The sequence below is a fragment of the Brachyhypopomus gauderio genome, chromosome 15, assembly GCF_052324685.1.
Source record: "Brachyhypopomus gauderio isolate BG-103 chromosome 15, BGAUD_0.2, whole genome shotgun sequence".
NCBI classification, from domain to species: domain Eukaryota; kingdom Metazoa; phylum Chordata; class Actinopteri; order Gymnotiformes; family Hypopomidae; genus Brachyhypopomus; species Brachyhypopomus gauderio.
The window spans coordinates 23,402,323-23,426,853 of NC_135225.1; the positions used below are offsets into that span (position 1 = coordinate 23,402,323).

Sequence of the window (24,531 nt, forward strand, 5' to 3'; positions counted from 1 at the left end):
TCACTGGAAGGTGATAAGGTTGAGAATGTGTCTTCTGGTGGACCAGGATGTGTAGAAACAGGATTTAAATATTTCAAAAGTGCATCTGAAAGGAACAGATAAATATATATATTTATTTTAAAAACTTGCTAAGCTTATAATAGCACCTACTAGGATTGGGCAGTATGATGACAGTATTGTAACTGTCAAATCTGTACTTTGAAAAATTTGGCGCATTCACTAAAAAGATCTGTAGGTGGGGTCAGCAGTTGGAGCTCACTGATTGGTTATGGAGTGGCGGTTTTCACTAGGATCATACAGAGGGGGAAAAGCCATAATGACGACGAGTGCTAGTTATGAGTCAAGCGAACTGGTTTCAAAGAAAAACACCACTGCTACATATTGGCAGCATTTTGGACTTGTTTCAAATTAAAAGGGAGAGCCAGCAAACCTATATGAGTCAGTGTGTAAGATCTGCTTATAAAAATTCTCCGCCAAAGATGGAAACACATCAACATGCATTCTCATATTAAAATGAAGCACCCTTCAAGTACAACATACAGTATAGTGTAATTCACCATATTATATTACCTTTGGTTTCTTCCTCCTCTTTTCTCATTTTTCTCCCCTGGGCACCAGAGAACTTCGGTCTTTTTGGCATCTTTCCGGAGAGATGTCAGTCACTCACTCTGTGGAGTTGTTTTTCTCGGGGGGTGGGTGGAGTTGGGGAAGGGGCTGCGCGGATGATGGGTATCGTATGCTATTATAATTATTCATTTGACTAATATTATTAAACAATGAAGTTGTGATTATGTGGACTTTGCTTGTTTTCATATTTATGAATTGTTCATTTGTGAAAAAAAATAAATTAAACACTCCCCTCCACTGGGTGTGTGGCACACAGCGGCAGCACACAAAACATGAAGAGGCAGGAAGGCAGGGACAAGGCAGGGACACACCCCCTGCAGTCCAGAAGCTGAAACACAAAACATAACACAAATTAGCTCACATTCCTGGATGGGACCCTGGACCGACTGGGCCGTCAACAAGACAAAACCACGCTCCAGTCGGTCACAGGGCCCTCATGCCCTAACCGGCATTTGGCCTCTTAGCCCCACACGTGTGTGGACAAGGAGCTACGACTTCCCATTCATTCGTAGTGTCTGTGTGTACAGGTCACCTCTCTGGGGCGTGGCTACACCACCCTGTAAAAAATCTGTTCTGTGAATATAAAAATTTATGTGGGCAAAGCATGAAACATAAAAATAGTTACTCCAAAAACAAAAAACGAGTTGTTCCATCAGCTGCTGCATTTTTACCATTCAACTTAATATTTTGTGTTCAGTGAATGAGCATTATGGTTCTCAGTCAACATGTCAAGTCCAAAGTAAAAAACTGTGTTGGGCGAGCAATAGTGGTAGTGGTGAAACTAATGCGCATGCTCGAAAGAAGATTTTCTTGGCGCCTTCTGCACCAAAACTAAAATGAAGACCCAGCGTTTCACCATTTATCTAGAGGACTTCAAACGTTCACTGAGTGAAGTAAATGTGGATCTTTACTAAGCTAACACAACTAACTTGGTGGTGTTTGTTGAGTTTGAATTTTGAACTAGGTCGTATTTCAACATATTTTCCAAACGTATAGTTATCAAAACTTGAGCTAAGCCAACAAGTTGTTTTTCAGTGTTTAACTTTGCTATGAGTTTAGTAATGTTAGTGTTAATACTGTTGTGGTTGGCAAGGACAAGCTACCGATTAACGGTTAACCGTTACGTGTTAACTGTCCGTTTGGAATTTAACTACCTCACGTCGGCAAACTGTTAGCATGCGGACTAACGTTAGCTACCTAGCTAGCTAGATCTGTGTAGTAATTAAGCATTTGCTGAAGCCCAATCGATTTCTAATTACTTTTTTTAGATACTTTTTCCAAACACATACAGCTCCGCGGTCAGTTCTCCCATTTCCCTGGATGTGTGTTGTATGCGTGTTAGTGTCCCCCCTCCCTTAGAACCAGTGTGTTTTTGCCGTTAGCATATTGCTAATAAATACCAAATAAACACCAATTATTGCTAATGAATACCAAATAAACACCAATTGCTAACGTTGGTGTCATGGCTCATTCTTGTCCTCCTGACTCGACGACGTTTAAATTTTTATTACATTTATAAAGCAGCTCTCATATGCCTGTTTGGTAATATTTTATGTTTACTTTTTGACATGCAAATAAAATGCACAATTACTTAATTATATTCTGTATATTTTGAATTTACTTCATAAAGCATAAAATGTATAGTTCAGGCAACTTGGATACTAATGAATAATTACCTGAACTAAACAATTGTAGCTGGAACAACATAAAACATTTTGTTGGACTCACTAGGTGTATTTGGTTAATATATAACATTTTGTTGGACTCACTAGGTGTATTTGGTTAATATAAAACATTTTGTTGGACTCACTAGGTGTATTTGGTTAATATATAATTTTGTTGGCTCAACTTATTTTCTTTAATTAGACTGAATTCTGTAGTTGTCAGCAGAACTTAAAATTTGCAATTTGCAGAGCTTAAATTAGACCAACTAAAAAAAGATTTTTTTAGTTGGTGAGACTTGAAATTTTTTACAGTGTAGCAGGGTGGACTCCTCCACCCCACCGGAGGTTCCAGGGGGGAAGCACTCCTTCCCTACCGTGGCCGGTCACACCCCAAGGCCTTTCTCCTGGTCACCCAAGCCCGAGGGTGAATATCTATCTCACACAGTCCGTGAGAGCCGCCTCTCGTCTCCAGGGCCTGTACACAACAGATCTACACACAACAACACAAAAGTATTCGTGTGTGCGGGCTGCCTCCCTGGGGAGTGGCTATACGCCTCCTGATTATACTTAAACACAGGATAAGATGGTGAAATATCCTATGCCACTCCCATACCCCTCACAAGGCCCTACCGCCCATCTTCTCTCCAACAACCATAACCGTGCATGTTATTACCCAACCAACCACTATTAGAACACTGCAACATCTACGAACTGATACTGGCTCGGCAAGGATCCAGAAGCACAGCGTACTATGTTCATGGTCCATTGCTTGGTCCAAGTACTCAGACCACCACATCACCCTGGACTGACCTTCAAACAAAGCAACAACGACACATCCTAAACACACACCAGTTGCTTGAGGAGAACACAACAACAATTACAATCTGATACTGGCTCGGCAAGGATCCAGAATCACAGTGTACTATGTTCATGGTCCGTTGCCTCAACTGCCACGTACTCAGACCATACCACAGCCCTGGACAGACATTCACGCAAAGTAACAACGACGCCCTGAACCTACCTCTCATCTCGGAGCACCATGACCCTGGGCAAACCTGCACATAACTCACACACACACATACCAACACAAAACATATACGCGCACTTACCCTGATCCCCCTACCATGGGGGAGGGGTCTCCATCTCAGCAGGGGAAGTCCACCAGATCAGGAGAAACTCCCACGTTCCTGGTCAGGGCCTCCCTCAGGAGCTGCGCTCTCCATACCACACCCCTGGCACAGGACCACAGCCGGTCCTCCCCAACACACATTTAAGGGGAGGAGCATGCGTGGAATTACACAAAAACAATTTATGCAACACGCTAGGACAAAACGAACACGCATGCAAACAATGGACGGGACCCCCACGTGCTAACTCGCATACGGTGATGGGCCACACTGGCTCGTATCACATTTAAACACAAATACACAACATCAATGCACGCGAGCAGAGCACTCTGGCCCATACGTCTACATAGACCCAACAAAAAAAACATTAACACAAACTCTCACTTGCTCCAGTCCTGTCGTCACATTCAACACACAAATACAAAACACAATCGACGGACGAGCATGAGGTGAGGGACACGCAGTTTCATCAGAGAGGAGGATTAAAAATGGTAACCAACTCTAGTCCTCTAGTCCAACCCAGCTCACTCCCTGATGACACAAACATATTATACACGCAGACAAACACATACCATGAGACATGACCACGAACGAAGGAGAAAGTAAAGGAGACTAGCAGCTTCCGAAAGCGGCTGATCATTCTGTGACGGGCAGGGAGTACGAAATAAAATGGAAGTGATCACGCCCAGTCTCAGGGAAAATGGATGGTTTAATGGAGAAAAGTGAGCAAACCAAAAACCTGTGACATGCTTCGAATTAAAGATACAATGACCAGCGCTCAACTGGTACAAAGACAAGACATATATAGACAAACAAACGACCCTCGGGTGAGACGGATTGCGGGCTCCGCCCACCTGAGGGACGAACACAACAACAAAAACGACAACTGCCAATGTGGACAGAGGCGAACGGTAGGGGGCCGCTGTACTGTGACAATCTACAGCTGATCTGCAGGTATTCTCTATGCAGTTGGTTAGACTATCTAACTCTCCTGGCGATGGCGAGTGGGCTAGAGCAGTTAAATCAGAGAGGGTTTCAATAAACTGTGTTGCTGTTAATGAATTTATCAAGCGCTTTATACACTGCCGAGATGAACCGGGTATTTATGTTACGATGAAGCTTGAATTGGACTAAATAGTGATCAGAGATTGCTACGGTTTGCGGGAGTATATTTATATTATCTACATCGATACCCAGCATTAAGATTAAATCTATGGTATGATTTCGATAATGTGTAGGTACTACTACGTTTTGAGTTTGAGTTCAATATAGAAGTAAAAGCCCTTGTCAGTGGATCCTCCGCATTATCAAAATGTATGTTAAAGTCTTCTACCATTATTATTTTGTCACTACATACTGCTAAATTTGCTGCAATATTGGTGAAATCATTTAAGAAGTCTGAGTAAGGCCCTGGTGGTCTGTATACATTTGTCAGGGAAAATACGCTTTTATTTATGGATGAACTAATTGCATTAATGCACAGCATCTCAAGTGAATTAGAGATATCTAAGTATTTCTGATGAATTTCTAAACAATTTCGATGGATTATACATATTCCTCCACCTCTGCCTGACAATCTAGGTCTATGTATATAGCTATATCAAATCAAATCAAATATATTTGTATAGCACTTTTCACAACATATGTTGTCACAAAGCGTTTTACAGGATTTACAAGGTTAACAATACTATGAGTCCAAATCCCTAATGAGCAAGCCAAAGGCGACAGTGGCAAGGAAAAACTCCCTAGATGGTGGGGAATAGGAAGAAACCTTGGGAGGACCAAGACTCAAAAGGGAACCCATCCTCCATTGGGCGGCCCGTTAACACACAAATTACACAAAAACAAATGATACAGACTAATACACAAGTTACAAATAAATCACACAATCAGGCTAAGTATAAGGTAACTAGAATGAAAGTTCTGGGTGTTGATATTGTCAATGTAAATGTCTTATGATGAACGCCAGGTTTTCATTCCATGTCGGAGCGATGATACTGGTATTGTAGGCTCCAACTGTAGTGTTACTCCCCAAGTGAACCTCAGACAAGAAAGATATGTGATGTGGTAAATATGTAACAGATTATTCAAAGGCCAAACTAAACAGATAGTCTTTAGTTGAGTTTTAAACATTGAGACTGTGTCTGAGTCCCGAATAAAGGCAGGAAGATTATTCCACAGTTGTGGAGCTTTAAAAGAAAAGGCTCTTCCACCTGCTGTGATCTTTTTGATCCTAGGAACAGTTAATAAGCCTGCATCCTGTGAACGAAGTGAACGTGCTGGATTGTAATGATCAATAACTTCACTAAGATACTCTGGAGCTAAGCCATGCAGTGTTTTATGTTAATAAAAGTATTTTATAGTCAATACGGAATCTAACTGGCAGCCAATGTAATGACGATAGTACAAGACTAATGTGATAAAATTTTTTAGTTTTCGTTAAAACTCGCTGCTGCGTTCTGAACCAGCTGGAGTTTGTTTATCGATTTACCAGAACATCCAGCTAGAAGACTATTGCAATAATCTAGGCGAGAGGATATGAATGCATGTATTAGCTTTTCTGCATCACTAGTATTTAATATATTTCTAATTTTAGCAATGTTGCGTAAGTGAAAGAATGCTACCCTAGTTATATTATTAATGTGTGTATTGAACGAGAGATCTGGGTCTATTGTGACACCTAAGTTCTTTACCTCTGCACTGGGGGTTATAGTAAAGGAATGTAGATTCAATGCTACATTACGTATCTTGTCTCTCGCAGCCCTAGACCCAACTATTATTAGCTCTATCCCCACAGGAGTAGCTTCATTTAGTGTTAAATAATCACCAGATTGAATCCACGTTTCTGTTAGACATAGGATATAAATTTTCTGGTCGGTTATAAGTTCATTCACAAAAACTGCTTTAGAGTTGAGTGATCGAATATTGATTAATCCAATTTTCAGATTGGTCATATAGGTAGTAATAATTGGATGTGAGCGGTCTAACGATGTGAGCCTGCTGTATTGCTCATCGCCACACCGCATTGGGATGGGGCCAGAGCAGATTACCACATCAGACATCGTCTAGGCCAGTTTAATCACCTCTTTAATATTAGCCTTAGTCACTTCTGACTGCCGCAGATGTATATCGTTGGCCCCTACATGTATAACTATCCTAGAAAATCTTTTATTGGCTGACAGTCTAAGGTTGCCACTAATGGGCAACATGGTGGCTTGGTGGTTAGCACATTTGCCTCTCAGCACTGGGGTCTTTGGTTCTCTATCTGAGTGGAGTTTCCATGTTCTCGCCGTGTCTGCGTGGGTTTCCTCCGGGGTCTCCGGTTTCCTCCCACAGTCCAAAGACATGGAGATTAGGTAAATTGGCAGTCCCTGATTCCCCGACAAATTCTCCCTGAGTGTGTGTCTTTGTCCCTTCATGTCCAATAAAAAGCAGTTGTCTGAGTGTGTGCTTGTATGTCCAGTGGTGGATGGTGCTCTGCCACTAGGGTCTGTCCTCTCTCCACTTCTTGCACTCCATTCAGTCCCCCAGGGGGCTGTGCATCTTGGTACGCTGTGTGCAATTGGCTGCTGCTTCTCACCGGAGTGTGATTGGTTGTACCTGTGTTAAAATTGTAAAGCGACCTTGGGTATATAGAAAGGTGCTATATAAGTTGAACATTCATTCATTCATTCATAATGTGCGGTGCTCTGGCTCCCGGTAAACAACTAACTGTAAAGGAAGGAATAGCGACTTTCACATGCCAAACTATAGAGTCTCCTATAACCAGAGTCCGTGAGACAGGCTCCTCAGCGGGTGTTTCACTGAGTGGGGCAAACCTGTTGGACATGTGAACCAGGGAGTGGTGCTCTGGTGGGCTAGCGTTGGCGTTAGCATTAGCTGCAGCCCTAGCTCTCCGACTACGCCGCCGAGCCGTCACCCATTCGCCCCGCTGTGAGGGCTATATCGCCGAAGTTGCGGAGGCACTAGTTCTCCCTAACATAAAAGAATGTTTATCAGGAAGTAGCCAATTAGAACTTACTTACAAGGAGAGCAATTATCCTAAAATTAGTTGAGGTGGTGGTTGCATGAAATGATCGAAATTGACCTTGAAACAAGAGTTAGGTTATTTATTTAAACTAAGTTGTGGTTGCTTCTTCTTCTTTCAGCAATTCCCGTTTAGGGGAATCAAACTCCTCCATCTGGCCCTGTCCTGAGTGTCCTCCACTGACACACCAGCCACTCTCATATCCTCTACCACTGTATCCATAAACCTCCTCTTAGGTCTACCTCTCCTCTTGCCTGGAAGTTCCATCCTCAAGACCCTCCTACCAATATACCTCTCCTCCCTCCTCTGTACATGTCCAAACCATCTCAATCTCACTTCTCTAACTTTATCTTCAAACATGTTACATGTGATGATCCTCTAATAAGCTCATTTCTGATCCTATCCTTCCTTGTCACTCCAGATGAGAATCTCAACATCTTCATCTCAGACACCTCCATCTCCCTCACCTGTCTCTTTGTCAGTGTCACTGTATCCAGTCCATACAACATAGCAGGTCTCACTACTGTCCTATAGATCTTTCCTTTCATTCTAGCCGACACCCTTCTATCACAGATCACCCCAGACACTTTATGCCATCCACACCACCCTGCCTGCACTGTCTTCTTTACCTCTCTTTCACTTCCTCGATTACTCTGTACCCTCGACCCTAAGTAGGTAAACTCATCAACCTGCACCAAATCAACTCCTTGTAACTGGACCTGTCCACCGTCTGCCCTCTCATTCACACACATGTACTCTGTTTTACTCCTGCTCACTTTCATTCCCCTGCTCTCCAAAGCACATCTCCATCTTTCCAAGCTCACCTCCACCTGCTCCCTACTCTACAGATCACAATGTCATCAGCAAACATCATAGTCCAAGGGGACTCCTGCCTAACCTCGTCCGTCAGTCTGTCCATGATAATTGCGAATAGGAAGGGACTCAGGGCTGATCCCTGATGTAGTCCTACCCCCACTTTAAACCCGTCTGTCATTCCTACCGCGCATCCCACTGCCGTCACACTGTTCTCATACATATCCTGCCCTACCCTCACATACTTTTCTGCTACTCCTGACTTCCTCATACAATAGCACAGCTCCTGTCTCGGTACTCTATCATAAGCTTTCTCTAAGTCAACAAACACACAATGTAACTCCTTCTGTCCTTCCCTATACTTTTCCATTAACACTCTCAAAGCAAACATATCATCTGTGGTGCACTTAGCTGGCAAGATCCTGTTAAATAAGCCAGTCAAAAACTCCACTGCTGTCTCTCCCAAACATTTCCATGCCTTCACTGGAATATCATCCGGTCCAACTGTCTTACCACACTTCATTCTCTGAATTGCAGCCCTTACTTCCTCCTTTCTCACCTGAGGCACTTCCTGATTCACAACCTCTACCTCTTCTAACCTTCTTTCCCTTTCATTCTCTTGATTCATTAGTTCCTCAAAATACTCGTTCCACCTTCCCAAGACACTCTCCTCACCAGACAACACACTTCCAACTTTATCCTTTATCATCCTAACCTGCTGCACACCCTGTCCATCATAGTTTCACTGTCTGGCCAATCTGTACAGATCCTTTTCCCCTTCCTTAGTGTCCAACTTCTCATACAGCTTGCTATATGCCTTCTCTTTAGCTTCTGCCACTGCTCTCTTTCCCTTGCAACACATATCCTTGTACCTCTGTCTACTTTCTTCATCTCGCTGAAAAACCCAATTCTTTTTAGCCAACCGCTTTCCTCTCAAACTTTCCTGAACTTCCTCATTCCACCACCACGACTACTTGTCTATCTTCCTCTGTCCTGAGGTCACACCATGTACCTTCCTAGCCACATCCCTCACTGCATTTGAAGTCTCATCCCAGTTATCCAGAACACCACCACCATTACCATTACCACATTGCCTCACCTCATCCCTGAATTTTACACCACAGTCCTTATCCTTTAACTTCCACCACCTGATGTTAGGTTCCGCTCTCACTTTCTTCCTCTTCTTCACCTCCAAAACCATCCTACATATCACCATCCTATGCTGTTTAGCTACACTCTCCCCGGGTGACACCTTGCAATTACTAACCTTTCAGGTTTCGTCTCCTACAGAGGATATAGTCGACCTGTGTGCATCTTCCCCCACTCTTATATGTTACCCTGTGCTCTTTCTTTTTCTTAAAGTAAGTGTTAACTACAGCATTATTTATCCTTTTAGCAAAATCTACTACCATTTGTCCTTCCGTATTCCTTTAACATCATATCTACCCAACACCTCCTCTTCACCACTGTTCCCTCTACCAACATGTCTGTTTAAATCTGCTCCAATAACCACTCTCTCTTCTTCTTTCTCCTCCACATCACAACCTACCTGAGGAGCATAAGCACTGATGACATTCATCATCACCCCATCAATCTCTAACTTTACACAGATCACCCTGTCACTTACTCTCTTTACCTCCACTACACTCTTACTAAACTCATCCTTCAGGATCACCCCTACTCCATTTCTCTTCCTGTCTACACCATGATAGAAGAGTTTGAAGTCACCACCAATGCTCCTGGCCTGGCTCCCCTTCCACTTGGTCTCCTGTACACACAATATATCTATCTTCCTCCTCTCCATCGCATCAGCTAGCTCTCTCCCTTTACCTGTCATAGAGCCCACATTCAACATACCAACTCTAACCTCCACCTTCCTGCTCTGCCTCCTCTCCTTCATCTTCAGAACCCTCTTCCCCCTCTCCTCCTCCTCCTTGTCCCAACAGTAGTCCAATTTCCACTAATGCCCTGTTGGACAACATCACCAGTGGCGGTCGTTGTTAACCCGGGCCTCAACCCATCCAGTATGGAATTTCTGTTTTTGATCCGCATCATTTGATTTGGTGCAGTTTTTTACACCGGATGCCCTTCCTGACGCAACCCTCCCTATTTATCCGGGCTTGGGACTGGCACTAAAATACACTGGTGTGTGCACCCTAGTGGCTAGGTTATATGCACTTGTTTCTCATTATGTGTTTATAATGTGTTTTTACTGTGTATTTATCTAATAGAATTTTGTGATTGCTGCTGCCATATTGGCCAGGACTCCCTTGAAAAAGAGGTTTCTAATCTCAATGGGATATTTTCTGGTTAAATAAAGTCTAATTAAATTAAATTAAATCTCCTGCTAAGGATATAATCCACCAGTGTGTACCTCCCTCCACTCTTGTATGTCACCCTGTGTTCGGTCTTCTGAAAATGTATTCACCACAGCTATTTCCATTCTCTGCTAAATCTACAACCATGTGACCTTCTACATTTCTATCTTTCATACCATACATATCCAGCACCTCTTCATCCCTTCTGTTCCCTAATATGCATTAATATGGAACACACAGTTCACACATTTCAATAATAATGAGACAGGATTTAATCTTCATGTTTAAACATCAGTCCTGATAGTGTCACGGTACGGCGGCCCCCTACCGGTCGCCTCCGTCCACAGCGGCAGTTGTTTTTGTTGTTGTTGTGTTCGTCCCTCAGGTGGGCGGAGCCCGCGATCCGTCTCACCTTAGGGTCGTTCGTTTGCCTATATATGTCTTGTCTTTGTACCAGTTGACCGCTGGTCATTATATCCTTCGTTTGGATCTAAGTCACGGGTTTTTGGTTTGCGCACTTTCTCCATTAAACCATCCATTTTCCCTGAGACTTGGCATGATCGCTTCCATTTTATTTTGCACTACCTGTCTGTCACAGATAGCACAGTGTAGAATTGTCTAGTGTTCCAGAAACTGAATACTGCTGGCTCCATGATCGGATAATTCTGTATTCTTTAGCTATAACTTATCCTGTTCTTTATTAGAATAATTCCAAGCTTGGTGTCTTTGGAATGGTCTTGAAGAGCTGCTTCCTCTAAAATGGGTTAAAATCAAGTACCAATTTTCATGGTCAATTTTGGCCTTCATGCTGCAGGAACTTTAAAGAAACAGATAGTTAGTTTCAAACTTTATGAAGGGATGGACTTCCTGTGACGGTAGGCCATCTTCTGCTTTCTTTACTACAATAATATTTCAATAATAATGATACAGGATTTAATGTTGATTTTTTTTTTAAGTTAAGCACAGCATTAACTTATGATGTTCCAGACATTGAATACTGCTGGTCTCCATGATCTGATGATCCTGTTTATCTATAACAGTTATCATTTTCTTTATTACAATAGTTCCAAATTTGGTGTCTTTGGATTGGTTTTAAAGAGCTGTTTCCTCTAGGAGGGGTAAGAATCCAGTATCTATCTTAGAATCTAGAGTCATAGGAGTCATGGTCAATCATGGATATACAGTAGGTCTGTTCGTGCAGTACAAAGGCCATGCTTTATGGTTAGGAATGTACCAAGCTAAATAACAAAGGCCACAAACATCTTCATGCTCTCTGTCCTGCTAGAAACAATAATTCCTCATGTTCAGGATATGGGGTCGTCTTTTCTGTTATATTCCTGTTTCATATTTGTCTTACTTTGCCTTAATTGTCATGGAACAAATCTTGCATAATATTTTAGAATCTGGTGAATAAAACCTATTCAGACTCTCAGAAGACTTTTTAATTTGTGTAGTTGTGGACAACTTCAGTCTATTCATCTTCAGATTATACAACTGTAACAATTATAATAATAAGTTAACTATTAAGTGAAATATTTTACATACCATTAAACATTTTTCAATACGTCTTTGGAGGTTATAAACTGTGTTTATGCACTTTAGGAAAAAGAATTAACCTCAAAGATGACCAGATGAACAAACATGGCCAGATGTACACTTAAATACTTACACATTAACAAGACACGGATGTGACACACAGCATTAACAAGATGGAAGACAGGTTTAATGGATAATGTTAACAAACACACATGCATATTGCCACATAAAAACACACACACAGACATTCCACCCCTGAAGGAGAAGTCAGGGGTGGAATGTCACAAATTACTTACTGCCATGGGCAGTCATGGTCTGGTGGTTAGGGAACCGGTCTTTTCTGTCTAGAGGGTCTTGGGTCCTGTTCCCAGGCCTGAGGCCATGACTGAGGTGACCTTGAGCAAGGCACCTAACCCCAACTGCTCCCCGGGCGCCGGGCTAGGCCTGGCCACCACTCTGGGCATGTGTGCACCACAGCCCCCTAGTAATCACTAGTGTGTGTGTGTGTGTGTGTTCTAACTGCACAGATGAGTAAATGCGGAGGACATATTTTGTTTGGGGTGAAAATCACAATTGACAAATTACATTACATTACATTACATTTGTCACGTTGTGGGGGGCCCCCTGCCGGTCACCCCCGGTTACAGCGGCAGCGGTCCTGTTTTTGGTCACGTGATGTTCGTCCCTCAGGTGGGCGGGACCCGTGATCCGTCTCACCTGAGGGTCGTTTGTTCGTCTATATAGGTCTTGTCTTTGTACCAGTTGACTGCTGGTTATTATTTCCTTCATTTGGAACTATGTCACGGGTTTTTGGTTTGCACACTTGCTATTAAACCATCCTCTCTCCCTGAGACTTGGCATGATCGCTTCCTTTTTAAGTTGCTCACCCTGCCCGTCACAACACTACTATAAAAATTGGTAAAAATGGGTAAAAATGTATTATGATTTTTTTTATTTGGCTACTGTTATAGAATTTCTGTTTTTCTAATTTACATTTTCATTTTGTAATATTTTCCAAATACTTGTTTTAGATTTTATTTGCAAATCTTGATCAAAAGGGTAATTAATTCTGAAAATAACCTGTACATGAGATTTTACATCAGAGTATAATATCTTTCTCATTTGTGCTCATGGTGTGTTTCAGGTGGTTTTGTGAGGGCAAAGAGTTGGAAAACAGCCCTGATATTCAGATTATAAATAATGGTGAGCTGCACTCACTGATTATTGCAGAGGCATTTGAGGAAGACACAGGGCGATACTCTTGCTTTGCATCCAACTTTTGTGGCACAGATTCAACATCAGCAGAAATTTATATTGAAGGTAAGTAATGTTTTACCTATGGTGCAATCTAACAATCTTAAACATAAATATCAGACCAGTGTATACAGTATGTCTAGCAATGTTACTTCTAAAAGCAACTTCTAATCAATCTGCTTATGTTAACACTTTCTGTAGGTGCCTCATCTTCTGATTCTGACATAGAGCAGCATTTTGAAGCGCAGTGAGTCTTAACTGATTTGCAAAGACACTATTAGATTTTCACTGTTAATCAAATTTAACAGTATTTTATTATAATATTGTTCTCCTTACATCAAACATAGTCAGTGACTACATTCTTGGTGTCCATTAAATTTGATTAGTTTAATTGTAGACACCAAAGTCAAATTTCTTTATATGGCACTGTTGACAACATATGTTGTCACAAAGCAGCTTTACAAGCGCATGGGCCCAAATCCCTAATGAGCAAGCCAGCGGTAACAGTAGCAAGGAAAAACTCCCTATGCATGGATTAGGAAGCAACCTTGGGAGGACCAGTCCATTTATAGTTCTGAATCGAGACAAAGCAATCTCTCCAATGTGGATGTTGGGCCTCAGGTAGGAGGCAACATTGGCGCGTCAGCTGATGACATTGGAGCAACCTCTCGTGGCATTGGAGCAACGTCTTGTGGCATTGGAGCAACATCTCGTGACTTGTAACTGATGCCACTGGCAAGACGGAACTCTTTCTAGGTGCTTTATGGCATTGTCCTTGTAGAAACATGGAAGAAACAACAAACATGTAGTCACTGACTCCTTACACATTTGATGTAAGGTGAAAAAATGAATACATTTTAAGTAAGGCAAGATTTGTGCCTACCATTTCCATCATGCTAATTCAAACCAAGTTGAAAGGCATCTGTCATTATGTATTATGTAATCTGACTTATGTGATTTCAAACATTATAATTTCCTACAGTGTTTTAAGGAAAACAACATGCAGACCTAGATAGAGGAAATGTATCAGTTACTAGTGCTGGTTCAAACATTTTTTCAGAGTACACAAAACAGTTCCACAGCCCAGGCCAGTGGGCTATACTGCACCTCTGAATACGGAAGACTCCAAGTCAACCTTGCCATCGTCTCTTGACAAACCATTTGAAATCTCATCAACTCTCTCCAATAAACTAGCCTCTTCTGTCATATCAGTTGAAGTTGATTCAAACCCTGCTCAAGTAAATAATTCTCAAATATTAGTCAAGGAACCATCAACTGCTCCATCTCAGATGATGTCCTCAAGATCCACTGCCCAGTTAATCAGTACTTCAGCATGTGCCCATGCTCATGAAATCTCCAATTTACTGTCTACAGCTCCACAAAATTTTACTGAGGTAAAACACAAGTGTGTCACAAGTAGTTTAAAGTAGTCTAAAAAATTGACAACATTCTTTTCAATATAGAATATATATATATATATATATATATATATATATATATATATATATATATATATATATATATATATATATATATATATATATATATATATATATATGTGTGTGTGTGTGTGTGTATCTTGTTGCTCTCTTTGATGATGTTTCAGTAGTGGAATACACTGTATTCTAATTTCTCTTTGAAGCAAATACACTATATTGCCAAAAGTATTCGCTCACCTTCCTTGACTCACATATGAGCTTAAGTGACATCCCATTCCTAATCCATAGGGTTCTATACTGTATACCGTTGGTCCACCCTTTGCAACTAGAACAGCTTTAACTGGGAAGGCTGTCCACGAGGTTTAGGAGTGTGTTTGTGGGGATCTTTGACCATTCTTCCAGAAGTGCAATTGTGAGCTTTCAGTCTCCGCTCTAATTCATCCTAAAGGTGTTCTATTAGACGCAACAAACTGTGACAGAAAATATATATCTAATCAAGATGCAGTGTTAGAGGCCATCACTTGTCTCAAGACTGAAAGCTTAGCGCGTCACAAGGAAGTTATCGATGGCATAATACACATTAGGTCGGATTTGGAGGCTATCAAAAGTAGAATGACCACAGCTGAACAACGCATAGGAGACACGGAGGATGTAGCAGCACAGCTAACAGCAACGGTGTCTGAACTTGAAGCTAAAGTGAAACAACTTACTGAAAAGAATGACGACCTGGAGAATCGCTCACGCTGCTCTAATCTACGAATTATTGGTCTGGAAGAAAAGGCGGAGAGGGCTGGCGCGGAATCCTTTCTGGAGAACTGGCTCACTGAAGTCCTGGGTCCAGAGAACTTCCCTCATCCGCTGCGGATCGAGCGAGCTCACCGTATCGCAGCTACTCCACTGGCCAACTCTTCGGGCAAGCACAAACAGAAGCCGACCACTGATCGCCCTAGACCATTAATTGCGAAATTCCTGAACTTCAAAAGATAAAGTGTGCGTGATGAACGCGGCACGAAAGAAGAAGGCGATCATGTACAACAACCGTCAGGTGAAGTTTTTCTCAGACTTTTCAGCCGACGTGCAGCGTCAACGGAATGCCTACTATGTGGTGAAACAGACTCTATACTCCAAGGGAATAGAGTATGGTCTTCAGTATCCTGCCAAGCTCCGGGTGACATGTGAGGGCAAAGTCATCGTCTTCCAAAAGCCCGGAGAAGTGGATAAGTTTTTTCACCGCATTGATGAACTTAATTCAGAGCCAGGGTGATGTGTTGCTATAGTTCCTTATGCGCAAATGTTAACTTGGCATTGGAAAGCCATTATAAATGGTTATATATCCTACAACACACGAGGCCGGTCTGGCTTGAGAGGTGCCTATAAGTAAAAAAATAATAATTTAAAAGATGAACATTACATATGTTACAGGCTATAGCCTATTCTAAAACGAGTATTTGTTCTTACATAAAGGGAGGTATTATGACTGAGATTACTTGAATACACAGAGTCTAAAGGTGGACGGGGGGGGGGGGGGGGGGGGGGGGGGGGGGGGGTTTGTGGCGAACGTAAGTTGTCGAACGTAAGTTGTTGGTTCTCCGCCAGTTGAGTATGATGAGGCTCAACTGATGAGGCTCACAGGGATTCCGTGTCATACAGCGCCGTGCTCAGGGTCCTAGTGCCTGTAGAATTAATGGCCCGATTAACGTAATTTAAAAACCAGGACATTTCCACAGTTTTAAAAAATATCCCGGGACGCCCGGGACAGGACGTGAAATACGGACATGTCCCGGGAAATACGGACGCTTGGTCACCCTAGTAAAGTAGGCAGTCGGTAGGTGGTTGTTACCCGTTCAACATTTTGCACGTTCTAGCAAAATGTCTCTGGTGTGGTGTTTGGATGGGTTTTCATTTTTTAAAGGGTATTGTCATTTTATTTATTTTTATTATTTTCTTTATTCTCCTCTTCATTTTCCCTCATATTATCCAACTCTACAATACAGCTCATGCTCTCTATTAAGGCTCCTCATAGCATCCCTCAATGGCAGTTAACCAGGTATGCAAACTAACATCATGGAACATAAGAGGCTTAGGCAGTTGGGTGAAGATAAAACAGGTGATGACTAGATTAAAACACTTGGGCTCTAGAATTATATTTCTACAGGAAACACACTTAGTCTCCACTGAAGTCATCAGAATACGTAGAAGGTGGCACGGACAAGTGTTTGCTGCTAACTTCTCCTCCCACGCTAGAGGAGTAGCTATCTTAATCCATAAATCTATCCCAATCCAGATAATCTCAACTATTTTGGACCCAGGGGGCAGATATATAATTCTACAGGGTAGCTTATTTGGAAATTATCTTAATTTAGTTAATGTCTATGGGCCAAATAAGGATGACCCTACTTTTTACAAGAATATTTTTCTAACAATTTCAACCTTACGGGGAGAAGTTATAATGGGGGGAGATTTCAATTGTGTTTTGAAACCTAATATGGATCGAGAGGGTGGCCAGGATTTATCTCATAGTAATACAAGAAAGGTAATCCACCACTTCATGGCAGAGTTGGGACTGTGTGATATATTCAGGAAGCGTAATCCAGATAAGAGAGAATTCTCATGCCACTCTACTACATACAATACATATTCCAGACTTGATTATTTTCTTATTTCTAATACCTCACTATTTAAAATCAAGAGTTGTTATTATAATAGCATAATAATATCTGACCATGCTGCCGTATCTAGAGTATAGGGTTTATAAGGAATACAGTGGACCTCCCAAATGGAGATTTGATAACAAATGGCTCCAAGATCCTGAGTTTGTAAGGTTCCTTAAGGCACACATAGATGTGTTTTTCAAGCTCAACAAAAATGAAATTTCATCGTTAATCAGATGGGATGCCTTTAGGGCTTTCATCAGAGGTCAAATAACAAGCTACACCAGTTTTAAATCCAAAGAATTAAAAAAGAAGCTGTTAGAAATTGAAGAAGAAATCAAAACACTAGAAGAACAAATTTCAACTAATAGGACACCTTCGGTAGAGCAGAGATTAATAACACATAGAACCCAGTATAATGAAATATCCATAAATAAGGCCTTAAATAATCTAAATAAATTAAAACAACAATTCTATGACCAGGGGGAAAAGGCAGGCAAGCTACTGGCCTGGCGCATTAAAACTCAACAGAATGAGAGATCAATACACGAGATAGAAAAATCAAATGGACTAATGACATCAGACCCTAAAGAAATTAATGAAACATTTCAGAAATTTTATGAAACTTTACAAATCTGAGTTCTCAGCTGATAAAACATCTTTAAATGGTTTTCTTGATGCCCTGATCTTCCCAACTCTTTCTCAAGAAGACAGGGAAACTCTAGAGAGACCATTTGAGTTAGAGGAGTTTCATAGTGCCCTTATGTCTATGCAAAGCGGAAAAACTGCTGGTCCTGATGGACTGCCCATTGAAATATATAAAACCTTTAAAGATATGTTGATACCCCACTTAGTCGATATGCTTGGAGAAGCCTTTAAAACAGATTCCTTACCATCTTCCTTCTCTACAGCCCTCATCACTACAATACTGAAACCTGGCAAACCACCTACTAAAGTTGAATCTTATCGACCCATATCCCTCCTAAACTCAGACACGAAATTGGTAGTTAAAGTGATTGCACGGAGACTGGAGAAACTCCTACCTAACCTGATCCACGAAGACCAGAATGGATTTGTTGTGAGAAGACAAGCTTTCCACAACCTTAGAAGAGTCCTAAATATAATTAATATATAAGAAGGAAGCCCCAATGTTGCTCTACTCTCCCTGGATTGTGAGAAGGCCTTTGACAGGCTGGAATGGCCATATCTATTTGATATACTCCCAAGATTTGGATTGGGACAAAACATTATTAAATGGGTGAAACTATTATACAATAGACCCACTGCAGCTGTCTTGACAAACTCTTTGACGTCCAACCCATTCAAACTTACCAGAGGAACACGTCAAGGATGTCCACTGTCGCCCCTTTTGTTTGTAATGTCCATAGAACCACTGGCCCTAACAATTAGATCACACCCTCTGATACGGGGAGTAACAATAGGAAGCTGTGAACACAAAATTAGCCTCTTTGCAGACGACATCATACTCTTTTTAAAAAATCTGACTCAATCCCTTCCCGCCTTTCTACACATAATAGCAACCTTTGGGAAAATCTCAGGCTATAAAATCAACAATACCAAATCTAATATTATGTTCCTAAATGACAAAGAAAGAAATAGGCCATCAGTAGGGAACGAATTTCATAACGCAACCAAAGGCTTTAAGTACTTGGGGATACAGGTCACTCCCAAAATACAGGATATAGTCTCAAATAATTACAACCCAATTCTAATTTCTACCAGTAATATTTTGAAGAGATGGTCAGATGTCCCCATTTCACTAATCGGTCGAGTTAACATAGTTAAAATGAACATCTTACCAAAATTTTTGTACCTTTTTCAATCTATCCCACTTAGTCCCCCACCTACCCTATTTCCTAAACTGAAGGAATTAATAACTAATTTTATTTGGAATAACAGGCGTCCAAGGGTTAGGATGTCCTTGCTTTACCTGCCATATGATAGAGGAGGCCTACAAGTGCCAAACTTTCAGTGGTATTACTGGGCAGCCCAGATCAAGGCAATCATGCAATGCAGTCAGACAAGTACCATTCTCTTGGCAACCACCAAACCCAGACTCGTCCATCAGATTGCCAGATGGAGAAGCGCGATTAGTCACTTCAGAAAACACACCTGCACTGCTCTAGAATCCAATAGCGGTGTGCTTTACACCACTGCATCCGATGCTTTGCAATGCACTTGGTGATGTATTGCTTGGATACAGTTGCTTGACCATGGAAACCCATTCCATGAAGCTCTCTGCACACTGTTCTTGAGCTAATCTGAAAGCCACATGAAGTTTGGATTTCTGTAGTGATGGACTCTGCAGAATGTTGTCGATCTCTTTGCACTATACGCTTCAGCATCTGCTGACCCCACTCCGAGTTGCCTGTCGTTCCCAAACACTTCCATTTTACTATAATACAGCTGACAGTTGACTGTGGAATATTTAGGAGGGAGAAAGTTTCACAACTGTATTTGTTGCACAGGTGCAAATCCAACACAGTTCCACACTGGAATTCACTGAGCTGCTGAGAGAGACCCATTCTTTCACAAATGTTTGTAAAAACAGTCTGCATGCCTAGATGCTTAATTTTATACACCTGTGGCCATGGGAGTGATTGGAACACCTGATTCCGATCATTTGGCTGGGTGAGCGAATACTTTTTCCAATATAGTGTAAGTTCATTGTTTCTAGTCAGAGTTGCTCTCTGAAACTGAAATGATAGTGATGTGTAAACTTTTTTATTATCATTTTTTAAATATGGTAATTTTTGTAGCATTCTTTAAGTTTGTTATTTTTTCTTTCTTTGTTTTTTGTCTTTGTTTAAGAACCAAAATGGTATTGGTCATCCACAAGACATAGATGGAAGACCGATAATAGCTGCACCTGTTTTTACAAAGGTAAATTATGATGATGTACAATGTATAAAATTCCTGTTATTCTCATATTTCTTAAATTGTAATACTCATAACTGGGTATACAGTAGTGTAGCTTAATGTGCTTGATATGATGCTAATATGATGCTATAGGGATATGTGCTATAATATGTGCTGATATGACATGCTGATTTTATATATAAATATGCTGATGGTTTATAAGCTACTACATACATTTGTTGTTTCAACTAATTTTATATTTTACTACGTTGTACTGTACACATACTGTTCAGGTTAATAATTAAGATCAAACAAGAAGAAATGTATATCTGTAAAATATCCCCATAGTGCATTTTAAAAGTTATAAAAATACATTGTTAATTTTCACTCAGACTCTTCAAGACCTACTTGCTCTTGAGGGTCAACTAGTTGTACTGGAATGTCATGTTAAGGGAGTTCCCTCACCAAGTATCAACTGGTACCGAGAAGGGACGCTCATTGAGGATTCTCCTGACTTCAGGATTCTGCAGAAGAGTATGCCTAACTGTTCTTTGCATGTATATTGCCCACTGCAAACACTGGAAGAGCACATTAAATTAAAACATTCTGATTACACATTCTCAGGTAAAATAAAAGCTTAATTTATATACCTATACACAATATACACAAATAATTTAAATGTAAGGGTTATTTTCAGAATTGCTTGGCTGCATTCATATTTCTTGCATCAGGTATTATGTCTACTGTAATCAATCATTTATCCCTCTGACAGGGTTTTAACATTGCTGGCTTATTTTCCAGATCTTTCCCACCTGTTTTTAATGCTACATGTATTTTCCATTATCCTTAGGGTTCAGTATGACGTTGGTCCACCCTTTACAGCTAGAACAGCTTCAACTCTTCTGGGAAGGTTGTCCACAAGGTTTAGGAGTGTGTTTATGGGGATTTTTGACCATTCTTCCAGAAGTGCATTTGTGACATCACATACTAATGTATGTACAGCCACTTCCTGTACAAGGGTAACATTAAGCCATAACTAGAAAGGGATATTTACTCACTGATCCTCCTGATTAGAATCCACAGCAACTGGACTGTCACTCAGGCTGGTGAAATTTGACATGAAAGAGAGTGAAAATGTTAAATATTATCAAAATATTTTTTTTCTTTCTTAAAAAGGGGAGCCTGCATTCCAGGGGAGCCTGCATCTTCTGAAAATAAGCAGAGCCAGGTGATCAGGACAGGGAAGGATAGAGGCTCTTGAATTCATGAGATAAAATTTCATTTTGATATATGCGACATACATGCTGTTGCTTTACTAGACAGCAAAGTATTTGGTGATCTGTGCACAACTGCCATTTGTGAGCCCATGAGCCCATTTGACCACAGCCCAGACACATGCAAGGGCCTGTCTGGCTGTATGCCTCTTTTGTTCACTTGTCCAAGAATTTTTACATTGTCTTTCACTCATGACATCCAGCATCACTGAAGTATTTAATGAGGCAACACTAATCTTTGGAAAAACAACAAATTATGAAGATTATGAAGGCTGTAAGGTCATGGATGTCTGGGTATATTTAATATAACTTTGATTTGGACAGTTTTTTGCCCTGCCCAGAACAGGGTGCATCCTTACAGTGAACATACAGCAGTGTACACACCCGTCCCCTTCCACATAAACTACCCACACACCCAACCCTCCTTCCTGACTTTAGGTATTATCAGCCCCATTTTCTTTAAGGGCTTTATGATCTTAAGATTAAAAAACGTTTGTTACTACAGATGGTGTTTGCACCATTATTAAGTGGGAGAACTTGCACAATTGGTGACTGACTAAATACTTATTTTCCCCACTGTGTAATATACATATATATATATATATATATATATATATATATATATATATATATATATATATATAAATATATATACACACACATATATATATATATGTACATACATACACACACACACACACACACACACAATATATATATATATATCCATATCCATAGTTAATTTTAATAATAAAGAGAAAAAGTCGGTGATTGAAAATTGTAGATATCAATTACCTTTTTGATAGTCTCTGAGTTGTAAATATTGAGGATTTACGTGGAGTGAGTTGAAAGTTGAGGATTTCATTTGCTTTCCACCAGACAGAGTAGTGTTTACTGTGTTGTATTTGAAACATTCATGGTTTCTGATTGATTTGTCTATAAAAAATAATCTCTCAAAGAGTCAGATCTTTGCAAATGGTTTGTTCTATGTCTAGCCAAGTAGGATTTAAATTATTGATCCACTGACGAATATACTGTAACTGGTGTGAGAGAAAATAATGGTAAAAATTTGGAGCATCTAGCCCACCATATCGTTTTGGTTTTGAAAGGGTGGTTAATTTGATCCAGGATCTTTTACCTTTCCAGTAGAATGAATTTACTGCTGTATTCAAGGAGGAAAACCAGACCAAGGGTGGGTTAACAGGCGTCATAGCAAAAAGATAGTTGACTCTGGGCAGAATGTTCATTTTAACAGATGCAATACGACCAATTACGGAAAGTGGGAGTTTGTTTGCTCTTGGATATTTTGTAGTATTGTTGAAAAATTCTATTTGAATAAGTCCCTTGAATTTGTTGAAATATGAATTCCGAGGTATTTGATGGTTTGAATAGTACATTTATAAGGTAAGTCCCCAACCGCAGCATCCCAGTCAATACGAGTGAGAGGCAGAATCTCAGATTTATTCCAATTTACAGAATTTGGACTATTGATAAGTTTGTGGACTGCTGGAAGGGAGGTTGCAGGAGATGTTAAATATAGTAAAATATACTGTAATCTGCATATAAACTGATTTTGTGGCAATATGAATTTGTTTGAATACCTGAGATTATTCTGTCTGATGGCTGAGGCTAGTAGTTCAATGAAAAGTGAGAAAAGAAGTGGTGAAATCGGGTAACCTTGTCTGGTACCTCTGTGTAGGGTGAAGGATTTTTAATATTAGACCATTAGTGATTACAGATGCTGAGGGTGAGTTATATAAAATTTTTATCCAGTTAATAAAGTAGGCCACCCTACTTTATCAAATGCCTTTTCTGCATCCAGAGTTAATGCTATGGCTGGGTCTTTATTCTTGGCTAATGTTTTGTTTGTGTATAGTTCTATTATATTAAATAATCTTCTCATGTTTTCTGAGGAGTGTCTCCCGTTAATGAAACATTATTATTTTTTTACCGTTTAAACACTCCATAGTCCCAAGTTGCCAGAATTATTTCATCTCTCCGTTGCAGTGAACATAGATATAATCAATCGCACTATTTCTCCAGTGCTGTCACAATAACTTAAACACAGTGTTGTAGTAAAGTTGTAAGAAAGGTGAGGATTTTGTGTGTTTGCTGGGTTACTGTTTTGAAAGCATTCTTGAAAGTTTTTTACATTCTTCAGAGATATCTTCAGCGGTGCCGCGGTTCTCTCTCCGCGTTCCCATTGGCTGTAGCTAGACGCTGTTCCCATTGGCTGTAGCTAGACGCTGTTCCCATTGGCTGTAGCTAGACGCTGCTGCTGACTCTCAGTCGCCGACTGCTAGATATTAAACATGCTAGATATCTGCCGGTCGTCTGCGACCAGTCGGCGACGGCTCGGCGAGCGTCTTTCAGCAGTTCACACTACACGACTGAGCGAGCTCCGAGTGATCGCCGATTTGCCTCTGAACACAGTTTCTGTCGGCGATCTACAAAAAACAGTCGACGACTGAAAAACCAGCCTAAAATCGTGTAGTGTGAACCTGAACTTATTTCTCGCATATTAACGTTGATGGGCGCCTTAGCTAAATTCGCCTTGAGCCCCCAAATTGCTAAGTCCACCACTGTCAATAATGCTTCACTTAAATTTTCTTCCTGTGCCCCGTTTTCATTTTATTTTGTGGAATCCACTCAAAATAATAATTTGGCAGGCAGATGTAAAATAATCCAGGTAGCTAGCTAACCACCATAGCTCATAGGCTGACCGACCGTAATGTCCATCATCAACACACTCATTGAAATTTTTGTGGCAATAACTACGCCACCCCACTTTTATAGAGGGTAGGGGATCCCTGCAAGGCTTCTCAAATAAATGAGTTATAAGGCAGTTTAGCGAAAATATGTATATTTTATTTAATCCAAGCAATAGATAAAAACATCTTCACCACCCATCTCAGCGAATG

General features: G+C 40.7%; 1 protein-coding gene across 4 annotated transcripts in view; it reads left to right on the forward strand.

Moving 5' to 3' along the window:
• The window catches only part of mypn (myopalladin), a 127,494-nt gene that overhangs the window by 29,746 nt on the left and 73,217 nt on the right, over positions 1-24,531 (forward strand). For all 4 annotated transcript variants that reach the window (XM_076974074.1, XM_076974073.1, XM_076974072.1 and 1 more), the window contains 5 exons: positions 13,257-13,432; positions 13,568-13,613; positions 14,427-14,760; positions 20,289-20,360; positions 20,729-20,870. In XM_076974074.1, the coding sequence (XP_076830189.1) occupies positions 13,257-13,432; positions 13,568-13,613; positions 14,427-14,760; positions 20,289-20,360; positions 20,729-20,870 (770 nt within the window). The remainder of the gene's footprint in view (positions 1-13,256; positions 13,433-13,567; positions 13,614-14,426; positions 14,761-20,288; positions 20,361-20,728; positions 20,871-24,531) is intronic.